The sequence below is a fragment of the Hyperoodon ampullatus genome (genome assembly GCF_949752795.1).
Source record: "Hyperoodon ampullatus genome assembly, chromosome: 3".
NCBI lineage: Eukaryota > Metazoa > Chordata > Mammalia > Artiodactyla > Ziphiidae > Hyperoodon > Hyperoodon ampullatus.
This window is the reverse complement of record NC_136916.1, coordinates 136,323,941-136,336,631: the sequence shown is the minus strand read 5'-3', so window position 1 is coordinate 136,336,631 and position 12,691 is coordinate 136,323,941. Positions and strand designations below refer to the sequence as shown.

Sequence of the window (12,691 nt, the reverse complement as noted above, 5' to 3'; positions counted from 1 at the left end):
CGCGGTTCGCCTGCTGCTCTCCCCCTCGCCGGCCCCTCCCAACAGCCACCCGGGCGCGCGCAGCTCCACTTCCGGCGTACGAGGCGGTGACAATGGGAGCGGCGCGGGCGGCGCCGGGAGGCAGCTGACAGGCGTCTGCGGCTTCGCTTCATGGCCGCTTTCCCGCCCCGCCTGGGCTCTGTGGGAAGCGGGGCGGCCCGCGGCGGCCGGGAGCCGGAGCTGGCGAGCAGGGCGGAGATCTGTGCGCGGCGCCGCTGAGGCGCAGCATGTGAAGAAGAGACGGCATCCAGTGCGAGGCGAGCCTCTCAGCCGGCCGGGATGGCCACGACGGCCGAGCTCTTCGAGGTGGGTCCCCGCAGCTCTTCAGGGAGTGGCGGGCCCGGGGTGCGAGCAGCGAGGTGGGCGGGCAGAGGAGCGGGCGTTCGCGGCTGCGGGAGCAGCCCTGGGGAAGGAAGGTGAGAAGGGGAAGGGGTGGGGTGGTGGCTCCCGTGTAGGCGCGGGCGGAGCGTGAAAGGGGGGAGGGGTGGCTTGGGGACCGGGGTGGGGAGGTGGGCAGGGGAGCAAGCCCGGAGTCCCAGCGGAGAAGCGTTGGTTTTGTCCGCACGGCTGGAAGGGAGCCTCGGGGTTTGGGCGTTGGAAGATGAACTCGGGATGAGAGTGGGAAGGGCTGACTTGGGGCGCGGAAAGAGGAGCCTGACCCAGGTCTGGCGAGCCCCGTCTTGTCGCCTGGATCCCCGCGTGATATTCTAGGGCCCTCCCTTGAGATTGGGACGACTAGGCGCTTCTCGTGGTTGAGTAATGACTCCGTTAACCAGGGTTGGAAGCGGCGCTCACTTGCCTACCAGTTTACCCTTCCATTTGAAAAGGCTGTAGTATTTTTTACGACGATAAAGGCCTACTAAGCCCTTCCTACTGAAGGAAGTTAAAATTAACATTTGTGTTCGGGTCTTGAGGAATTGAAGTGTATTATAACCCCCCTCAGCTCGGTGCTTTGTGACCACCTAGAGGGGTGGGATAGGGAGGGTGGGAGGGAGACGCAAGAGGGAGGGGATATGGGGATATATGTATATGTATAGCTGATTCACTTTGTTATACAGCAGAAACTAACACACCGTTGTAAAGCAATTATACTCCAGTAAAGATGTAAAAAAAAAAAAAAAAAAGAATCCTTAACGCGTGAGACAGTGAGATTCTAATGTGTTTCTTGGACCGTTTTCAGTCTCTAAAACTTAAAATTCAGTTTAGGGGAATCCAGTGTGAGAAGCTGTGATGCTTGAGATAATAGAATAGGAAAATTCTAATTAGACCACCTAACAACGTGTAGGGGATCTTCTTTTGTGACAGAAATGAAAACTGAGATGTGAAGGAAGGGGAAGGAAGAACCTTTTTGATGTGTGCTTGTGTTTCATATTGAATAATAAAAGTGTAAGAAATAATTAAGAAGACTGCAGTTGACAATAGATAATTTCTCCATAAGTGAAAATTGGATCCTTTTTTCTGCGTGAGATTCAGCAGGTTTTGTTTTTTTGTTTGTTTTTTTTGGCTTAAAATTTGAATGCCACAGTTTCTACAACAACTGGGAACTTTTCATTTGTTAGCTAACTATGTTTTGGGTTTCTGTCAGCTTTTGGATAGATAATGCATTTATTGAGGAATAGTATATGCCATTTTTATAAGTTGTAATAAAATAGTAATTTATGAGTGAAGGAATATAAGTGTAAGAAAGAATTGGGAAATATTAATTACATTTCCTCAGATTTAAGTGTAGGGATATATTATTACATTAATTTCTCTAACTCCAAAATTGTGCCATATGTTTATTGATTGACACAGGAGCAGGGAGACATTCTTTTTGCTACAAGCTTTTACTGTGTGTGTTCCTGAGCAAGATACTAAGTAGTTCTGTAGTTCCTTGTTTTATTTTCACATTTTTGTAAAGGTAGAAAACAATTTATGAACTTGAAGCCTTTAATATAATGAAATATGGGACCAGCCAGCTATTAATAGAAAACTGTTATTTTGTCATACAGTTCAGAAGGCATTAACCTTTGGGCTTATGGATCCTGCTTGACGTTCCCAGTTGTCTTTTTTTCCTTTGAATGTTTGATCCCATGAGTCCACATATACTTTCTTGAAAATATATTTGATTTCTGTTCCCCCCGCCCCCACTATGGGGGAAGGAGAGGAGGTAGAGAAATATCTGTAGTATATTTAGCTTTCTAGGGTCTTGCCATTTAGTAAAGTAGTTAAACTAAATTAGGGTTTAAGTTAACTCAGTGACTCCAGTTATGATAGCAGGTAATATTCACTTACCAGTGATGATAGAGACAGACTAGTCCTTTGTCCACAGTGTTCATAGAACGACCTTGAACATGCTTATGGATCTTAACTCATGTGACTTTCTCTTTCCTGACCATATGTAGTTTGTTGTTTCATCAAAATTAAAAGCATATTACCTTAGGGACTTCCCTGGTGGTGCAGTGGTTGAGAATCTGCCTGCCAGTGCAAGGGACACGGGTTCAAGCCCTGGTCCGGGAAGATCCCACATGCTGTGGAGCAACTAAGCCCGTGCACCACAGCTACTGAGCGTGCTCTCTAGAGCCCGCGCTCTAGAGCCCGCAAGCCACAACTACTGAGCCTGCGCGCCGCAGCTACTGAAGCCTGCGTGCCTAGAGCCTGTGCTCCGCAACAAGAGAAGCCACCGCAGTGAGAAGCCCTTGCACTGCAACGAAGAGTAGCCCCCGCTCGCCGCAGTTAGAGAAAGTCCGCGCGCAGCAACGAAGACCCAAGGCAGCCAAAAATAAATAAATAAATAAATTAATTAATTTTTAAAGCATGTTACCTTAATAGTTACAATTAAAGGTTAATAGTCATGATTAAGAAGTGTATTTATCTTTTCATCCCTACAGTGGATTCTACTCTTGAATAAGTTTTCATCCCTAAGTGAAAAGTTGGTCTCTTTGCTTTAGAGGGAGAAGGAAAAAAAGAAAACAAAAACCAAACTTCATTTGTCACTGCCATTTCCTGTTGCTTTTGCCTTAGGACCTAGGTTGTAGGACAAGTCAGGGAGTGCTTTTTCTCTTGCTTCCCTTTCTTAGTCACAGCTGGAGAACTGTGGAAAACAGAGGTCAGGATGTAGTCAAGGATATTTAGTTTTTGCATCCTGGCTTTAATGCACCAATAAACTGAATTGTGTTTTAATTTTTTCACATTGAAAAACAAGTTAAATCAATACAAAATTATGATTTGAATCCATGAAATTTCATAAGTGTTAATCCTATTTCTTTTAAAATCTTATTGGTCCTGTGAGACTTCTTTTTTAACATAAACACCTTCATACAACAAAATCAAACTCCAGGATATTTCCTCAGTTGACAGAAATGGTTTAAAAGTTCTGTCTGCAGTGTTTCTAAGTGATCACCTCAGGTTGGACATTCTAAACAGGAATTCCTATGTGGTTTGGATTATGTCCTCTATATATAAAAAGTGGCAGGGATAGTAAATTTTTTCTCAGTTATCCTAAGTATTCCTCTCTTTTCACTGCACTACTGAGAACATTGTACTCCCTTCTCACTTGCTATTTTTCTCTCCTGTCATTCTTCTGGAGACAATGGCTATTCTTCTGCTTGGGCAAGCTACCTTTATGGGAAAGTTCTTTGTTAAGTAGGGTCCGTTACCCATTCATTCAACAAATATTTGTTGAGTACCTACTAAGTTAATGAGGCTGCATGTCTCAGAGGGTGTGCTGTATACATATTAATCCTATGAGATGTGCTGCAAAAAACCCAAATGATTCAGAGCCCAAGGAAGTTTTGGGTATGGGCATGCTTTGTTTCATTAGAGATTTACAATATACCTTAGTATGTTAAATATTCTAAGAAGTTCATTTCTCAGACTTTTTTGACCATGAGACTGTTTTACTTTCTACTGTTAATTTTGTGAATTCTATGGAACATACTTTGGAAAATGTTGAATTATATATAGGACTCGCCCTTACTGTTAAATAAGGGGAGAGAAGATAGATGTAGAACTATATATATGTATAAAGCAGACAAGACGATAAAAGTCAAGATATAAAGGGAGGTAACTGTAGACCCCAGAGAGAAGGGAAGAGTTCATTTTAGCTGAAATATAGCATGCATGAAGAAAAGGAGTGCTATGTAAGGTAATTGGGGTTTAATTGTAGAGGTCCTAAATGCCAGGATTAGGAATTTGGTTGTTTTTTTCTTTCTTGTAAACGTAAATGCCTTGATAATAGTGTTTGAGGTCATGTAATTTGACTGTGGTGACAATGGCTATTTGACTTCCAGATTAGAATTTGAATAGCTAAGAACACGTTTGTGTAAAAACATATTTATGTCTCTTAGATTTACAAACTAAGTAACAAAAGCTATTTAAACAGACTTCTTGAAAAAGACTTATTCTCTTGTTCAATTAACTAGTTAAATATGTTTAATGAACATGAGATATACAAGTAAGGACCACTCCTTTACCTTCAGGGTGCTGAAATGCTACTTGTTTTAGACATATTAGCTATTAAGGGTTTGTGGAACCTCGCCACCAATTACAGTATCATGTATATGAGAAAATGTATTCATTCAGTAAACATTTAGCTTACCTTACCTTACCTACCCTAGGCCAGAAATGCTTCCAGGTACTGGAGTTAAAAGATGGTTTGAGTTAAAAATCTAGTTGGGGGAGTCAAAAAAAAAAAAAAAAAAAGAACTCTTTCTTCTCTCAACGTTCTACCACTACTCTGAATATTACTTCACTTCTGAGACCAGATGTGTGGGGATTTTCTTCCACAACAATTCAGTTCAGTTTTCCAATCGACACTGACTGGGTGTCCTACAATTCACTCTATTTCTGATACTGTCTACCTGGAGTTAGCATCAGATCCCACAAGTTAAGGGCTCAGTCCCACAAAAATGCCCCCACTTCAGATACCAATTGTAGTCCAGGTTGTCACGTGTGTTTCTGACTGACAGCTATAAATTGGAGGGTCTCATGACCCCCTCTTAGAGATTCAGTAATTTGCTAGAACGGCTCACAGAACTCAGGAAGACAGTTTACTAACTAGATTACTAGTTTATTATAAAAAGATAAAACTCAGGAACAACCAGATGGAAGAGGTACATAAGACAAGATATGGGGAAGGAGTGCAGCACTTCCATTCTCTTGGGTGCTGCCACCCTTCCAGCACCTTGATGTGTTCAGCAACCTGGAAGCTCTCTGGACCCCACACTTTAGGGATTTTTATGGAGGTCTCATCATGTAGGGATAAAAGTTAACTCAATCTCTGGCCCTTCTCCCCTTCCCAGAGTATAAGGGGTGAGGCTGAAAGTTCCAGGCTTCTAATCATGCTTATCTTTCTGGTGACCAGTCCCCATACAGGAGCCCACCAAGAGTTGCTTCAGTAGGACAAAAGATGCTCCTATTACCCAGGAGATTCCAGGGGATTTAGAAGTTCTGTGTAAACCACTCCTATCACCTTTGTCACTCAGGAAATTACAAGAGTTTTAGGAGGTCTGTGTGAGGAGCCAGGGTTGACGACCACTGGAACAGAAGATGCTCCTAGTACGCTTATTACTTAGTCCCTTAGTTGTCTTGTGTGTGCTTGCTTTCTACCTTTCCATGGGTAGGATGAATCCCATTTTGCTAGTCTGAAACGAAACGGAACGTTTGTAGTGCTTTTCAAAAGAATCAATATTCAATAAATGTAATTCATTTAAATCCACCATGAAACACATAGTCTCATGATAATCAAATCAAATGTGGTTAAAAGGAGAGCCAAATGTGATAAAATTCATTTAGTTCCAGTGCCAGAATTGCATAAAGTTCATATTTGGTTTCTGGTAGAATCTTGGATTTATAACACCATAGAATGCCTATTTTTTATTTCTGTAGTGGAGGGTGGTGGTCCTGCCTTTTTGGTTTTGGATCTCTGAAGCAAGTCTTGATTTTCAAGATCCTGTGCAGGGGATTTGGCCATGGCCCCGATAACAAGTGGTTTGATTTATTGTGTATCTGTGGTTTGCTCAACATTGTTCTATTGACCACAGCTGGAAAGCAAGAGAGGTGTATGACAAATCCTGCCTTTGCTTTCAATTTAATTGTGGAGAAGAGAAAAACATACAAATGTTACTATAAAACAATAAATGACAAAATGGCAGTAATATATTGTTTTGTGTTGGCATTTGAATTTTTAAGCCTCATAGGGGTTAAGAGTGAAGAAATCAGTGGAGATCATCTAGGGGAAGAACCCTTTCCCCATAAGTATCCTTGTGGGTTGAGTTACCTGGTCACAGGTAAGGAAGCAGAAGTAGCATGGGTTTGAAAAGAAGACTAGAGGAGGCTGCTGGTAGTGTACCTGTTCATTTTGGGGTGCAAAGAAATTGGTTAGGTAGTGTAATATAAGAACTTCAAGGGCAGACTTAAGAGTGTAAACTTCATAGTTTAGGTATTGCATAGGGAAGTTTCTGACTAAAAGGGGAATAGTGTTTTAAAGATTAGTTTGGCGGTGGTCTGCACAATGAATTTAAGAAAAGCACCTTATATAGGAAGTACTTGAACCCACCTGTTAGTTGGTTTAATAGGACACAGAAATACTTCTTTCTGAAATCCTCTGAGCCTTATTTTTTAATCCAAGCAAGCGAAAATATTATAGATTCTTTGAGTTTGTGGGTGGCTGTAACATATTTTATTGGATCTATTTTTGGGAAAGCTACTATAAGAAAATATTAAATGTTTGGTTGGATTTTCTCAAGGAAACAATGATAAATTAGGGATTTATGTTCCTGTCCAAGGGCTTGAGGTCTTAATTTTTTTTTTTTTTTTTTTTTTTTGCGGTAGGCGGGCCTCTCACTGTTGTGGCCTCTCCCCTTGCGGAGCACAGGCTCCGGAGCACAGGCTCAGTGGCCATGGCTCACGGGCCCAGCCGCTCCGCGGCATGTGGGATCTTCCCAGACCGGGGCACGAACCCGTGTCCCCTGCATCGGCAGGCGGACTCTCAACCACTGCGCCACCAGGGAAGCCCGAGGTCTTAATTTTTAATAGAAATGACCACAAACTCCAGGTTTTTATTACAATTGGTAGCATTTGTAAAGAATAGGAAATCAGTTTAATAGATCAACACAGTAATCAATTATGTAAAGTTGAATTTAATATGATAGTATCTTTGTAGTACACACTTAGATTTTTGTTTTTGTTTTGGCCGTTTGCTTTTAATTACTACAGAAAAATAGAGATTAAGATATACCTTTGTCAGGTTCACGAAATTCTAAAAGATTTTTGGGGTAATTGTTTACAGGTGTCTTTGAGAATCCTCTTAAGAGGACTTGGTCATTTGGAGGTCTTGGAGAATTTGTTAATTTGACTATCTTTTTCTCAATGTAAATGCCTTTGCAGCAATGCTAAGTATTAGAAAGTAAATTATTGGGATTTATTTGGCTTTATAAGCAGCAAAGGTTTTGTTTTGTTTTTTGGAACTTCCATTCCATTGGAATCAGTAGTTGATTTATCTTAAACTCTTGTTGATAATTTGATTGCTTCTGAAGATGACACCTGAACTTTGTTTCCAGGATGCTATTGTCTCCTAAGTTTTCCTCCTCCTTTACTGGTCCCCCTTACTTTGTCTTTTGTTGGATCCCTTTCCTCCTTCTATCTCCACATGTTGGCATGCCCTTCTTCTTCCTAGATGATCTCATCCTGCTCTGAGGTTTTAAATAACTCTAAGATTATGCCTAACGCCAGTTTCTTCCCTGTAATACAAACTTATTTTTCTGACTCTGTGCTCTGCATATTCACTTGTATATCTAATTGGCATCTTCAACATATCATATGCAGAATAGAACTCTTATATCCCTACTCCCTTTTCCATCTCTTTCCCCAGTCTCACTAAATAGCACCACTTACCATTCATACAGTTGTTCAGGCTGCAGACCTCTATGAGTAATCATGATTCCTTTTTAAAGTTTCTCCCCACATCCAATTCATCAGCACTTTGTATGAGTAGAGTCTTTAAAATGTCATGAACTGGGCCACATCACAGTACCCCCTCTACTGCCACTTTCATCTGAGTCATTAGCATCTCTTGACTAGACTAGTACAGTGTTGCAGGTTTTCTCAGAGAAGCAGACTTTGAGAGAGAGTTTAGTGTGCAGAATATTTATTAGAAAGTACACTTGGGATAAATACACATGAAAGGACAGGGTAAAGAAGCCAGATTGGGCCTTAGAAGAAGTATCAGTACAATGCTGGTCCAGTGACAATGGTGATGATCCCTATGGGAAGATATGGAACTAAAATTACCTATCAGAGTTGTCCTGCTTTTTACCAAAGTGGTCAGGCCTTTATATCCCCATCTTATTTAGTCATTGGATATAGACCACATTGAGAAAACTATGACATTGAGTGAAGTGGCTCTCTGCAGCTGAGTGGATCCCTGAAAATACTGCCAGGTGAAGGTTCTGTGCTGACAGCACTGCTAGCAGCTAGAGCAAGACCCTTCTTGAAGGGAGATCTGGATGACACCTGTCCACCGCAGACCACCCCTGTGCCACTAGACTCCATGTCTTCACATACATTTGGGGGGTAGCTCCTCTAGACTCCAGTTGGGGTTCTTATCCTGGAGGAAAATTAGAAGGTGGTTAGTGGGATGAACCATGGCCCCTACTGTTGCATGTGGTCTCAGGTTGCAACCGATAACACTTTCCATTTTTTACTCTCCGTTCTAACCCCCCCTCACCTTCAGCTAGTACGTCTGCTGCTTTTGGTGGCTTAACTGGTTACCATACTCTTCTTAGGCCGGGGCTGCGCACATGTCCGTGTACTTTCAGAATTGGTCAAGGGAGTATCACAAGATCCTTACAAGGAGATCTGTGTGTCAAACATATTGTTCCCTGCCCCCTACGTATAGTAGCCACCCTGCCTTCCTCTGATGATGTCAGTTGCCCTGCCAAAGATGGTCACTCCTCTTCTTGTTTTTTATTCCCTGGATAAAAGCAGCCAAATGCCCAGGCAGCACTTGCAGTTATAGTTTATTGGGACTCTTAATTATGTTCCCATACAAAAGTATTCCCCCTTTGGAGATTAAGACCTCTAACCTGTGGACCTTAGAATTGCAAGAATAGCAAGAACAAATTGGGAGTCATGATGAGCAGGGCCACTTCCGATTTTATTCCTTGTTCCCAGGCTCATGTGTTTTTCCTGTTGGGGACACAGCATCATATAAAGGTTTTAAATTCAGAATGTATACTGCATTTTGGCAGATAGTGCTCCATCTTTATAGAGTATTGTCTCTCAACTGGTAGTTCAGTTATACCTTCAGCAGGCTCTTTCAGTGCTCTATCAGACTGGCAGCTTCTGGGTGGTATGGTTTATGATATGACCAGTTGATTCTGTGGTCACCCCCTTTGCTGTTAAATGGGTCCCATGGTCTGATATATGAGATCCTGTGCCAGGAGAACAAACATTTCCTCTGAGGATAGGCAAACTCAATTTGGAATGTTTCTCTTCCTGTTAGAATGAATTACTCTTCCAGCATGGAAAGAGCCCAGTGTAGTCAACTTGCTACCTCATGGCTGATTAGCCTACTTGAAGGATGGGGTTGTTTTAGGAGCTCAGAGTTGGTCTCTGTCACTCTTAAGCTAGATCTTTGGCTTTGACACTAGATGGATCAGCCTTGCTAAGTAGGACCTCATGCTGTTGGGGCCATATCTCTGAACTGTGTTCTCTCTGTTCATGTGTGCAATATGCTAATGCTGGGCAGAGGCTGGCTGGTGTCAGCTGGCAGAGTCATCTTGTCTACTTGGTTGGTGTCTTCTTGTGAATGTTAACATGTGGTACTAAGATCTTCATACTTCATGCCCAGTCTCATGTATCCATTCACATGCCTGTACCCCAGACTTTCCCGTTCTCTTTCTTCCAGTCTTTTTCCTCTGATAGCCAGGCCCTTTGTCGTTGTCTGTGAGTCCATATATATTCTAACTGCAGGTCAGTTTCTGTCCACCCAAGAGGATGACCAGGTGTATTTCCCAAAGCTTTGCCTTTTGGGAGGATTTTTTTTTTCTTGCCACTGAGTTTCAAGGCCACTGTTGAGGGAGGTTGTAATTGCAGCTGCTGTCCATTTTCATTTGGCACCCACATGCTTAGCCAACTCTTCATAAACCAAGCTCATGCTATTTCCTTCTCTATCATCTGGTTGTAAGAGGTTCCCATAAGGCCATACATGTGAACTGAGGGAAGGATGCTAGTGCAATAGTAGTGGAAGACATGGGAGTTTGGGCTACCTGCTTATGCAGTTTGCTTTGTGGTTCTGTTCATGTTTGATCCTGGGTTTACTACTTCCATCTTATGATGGATAGTTCCTAGGTCCACTTGGGGAGTCTGTTAGAACACACCTCATGTTATAATTCTGGATGCATGGTCACTTCGTGTCCTGTGGTCAGGTGTACCTTCTCTGCCAGGGTCCAGAAGCATACCAGGAGTTGTTCCTCAAAAGATGTGTAATTCTGCTGCAAATGGCATGATCTTCCTTCACAATCCAGGGATCTGTGTTGTGATTATCCCACTGGAGCTTGCTATAACTCCACATGACATTGTTTCTTGGCACTGATTACATTAATACTTTAGTAAATGCTGATTTCTTTAATACTATTGGGTCTGCTAGGTTGTATGGCCCCCTCTTCCACAGATCCCTTTTCTGTTTTTGTGTTACCTGATATATGTGCCAGAGTGGGTGTGGAATATGTTGGCTCCAGAAGCTGAAAAGGCCTACCAGGTGTTATGTGTCCTTCCTTGTGGTGGAGGTGCAAGGTACCATAGTTTGTCCTTTACTTTGGATGTGCTGTCCCAGCCTCCCCTGTCTACCTTAAAAATTTTATTGATCCACTGTGCCCGTGAATCTTTATAGAGTATACATCTCAGTCTCCAGATCACGTGTGTCTTACCAAGCTTCTCCAGTGTGCTAGCCAGTTCTTGCTCATTTGGCCTAATTAGCATGATGTCAGTTCATATGAGGAATCAGTAAGATGTTCTGCAGAATGTCCATACAGTACAGATCATGTTATAATAGAGGGTAAGAGTTCACACAGCCTTGAAGCAAAACAGTAAATGTAGACTGTTGTCAGTTCTATGTGACCATGAACTGTCTGATCCTCTTTGCTGGTAGGGATAGAAAAGAACGTATCAGCTAAATCAGTAGCCATATAGCATGAGGCTGGGAGGTACTGCATGTGGCACGGCATGTAACTGGGGCTACTTTTTGGTTAATTATTGAGGTAGTCATCCTCCAGGATTTGTCTGGTTTCTGCAAAACCCAGACTGATGAATTAAATGAGAAAATGATAGGTAACATTACCCCTGCATCCTTTAGATGGGGGTTGGCAAATTTACAGCCCATGGGATACCTGCCTGTTTTTAAAGTTTTATTGATACATAGCTAGACCATTTGTTTATGTGTTGCCTATGGTTACATTTGTATTACGTAGGCAGAGGTGAATGGTTGTAACAAAGACTCTGTGGCTCTCAAGCCTAAAATACTATCTAGTCCTTTATGAAAAAATTTGCTGATCCTTGCTTTAGAGCTTTAAGAGTAGCACTAATTTTTGCCATTCCACTTGGTTACTACATTGAGTAGGGAGGGGCAATTTCAGAGACTTTTACTTGGACTTCCCCACCATAATAGTTCCTACTCTGTAAACCAAGGACTCAATGTGGAAGTTGCATTGGCCATCAAGTGTGTCTGTTCCTATTAAAGGTTTGCAAACTGGGGAAATGGCCACTAGTTGGGCTAATGGCCCATTGGACTGATGGTGAGCTTGACTTTGGCTAGGAATGTGTTTATTACTTGGCTCCCGTATGTCCTTCTCCCATATGTCTCTTGAGTCCATGGTGCTTTGAGTCAATCAAGAATGTCAACTAGGATCCTGTATACAACAGACCTCAAAAAGTTTGAGTATTCCCCTTTCCCTAGTATATAGTTACTCAAGTAAATTGTTGTAACTGCTTTTGGGGGAAGGAATAGTAGAATCATTACTGCATATATTTGCTAGCATATTGCAGAGTCCTTCTTCCTGGGAACCTGGCCTTTTCTTCAGTCGATAACGGGGAATATGTTATAGTACAGCCTTCAGGACCTTAGTACAAGCTGTGGATTCTCACCACCTCTCTTGATCTCATCTACAACTATTCTCCACTTCACTCACTGTGTTCTAGTCACACTGGCCTCTTGTCATTACTTGCATACTAAGTTTGTTCCCTGTATTTGGAGCATTCCTTCCTCAGATGACTTATTCCTTAGCTGCATTTAGTTCTTTGTTCAGAGTTTACTTTTTTTTTTCTTTTAATATTTATTTATTTATTTATTTGTGGCTGCTTTGGGTCTTCGTTGCTACATGAAAGCTTTCTCTAGTTGCGGTGAGCGGGGGCTACTCTTTGTTGTGGTGCGTGGGCTTCTCATTGCAGTGGCTTCTCTTGTGGAGCATGGTCTCTAGGCGTGTGTGCTTCAGTAGTTGTGGCACACAGGCTTCAGTAGTTGGGGCTCGTGGGCTCTAGATGCAGGCTCAGTAGTTGTGGCACACAGGCTTAGTTGCTCCACGGCATGTGGGATCTTCCCGGACCAAGGCTCGAACCCATCCATGTCCCTTGCACTAGCAGGTGGATTCTTAACCACTGTGCCACCAGGGAAGCC

At 42.5% G+C, this 12,691-nt stretch overlaps 1 protein-coding gene across 1 annotated transcript in view; it reads left to right on the top strand.

Annotated features, from left to right (window-relative positions):
- Positions 1–318: 318 nt before the first annotated feature.
- The window catches only part of EXOC5 (exocyst complex component 5), a gene marked incomplete at both ends in the record, with an annotated part of 51,527 nt that continues 39,154 nt past the window's right edge, over positions 319–12,691 (top strand). The window contains 3 exon segments of the mRNA XM_079699680.1: positions 319–351; positions 353–423; positions 425–455. Coding sequence (XP_079555806.1) covers positions 319–351; positions 353–423; positions 425–455 — 135 coding nt within the window.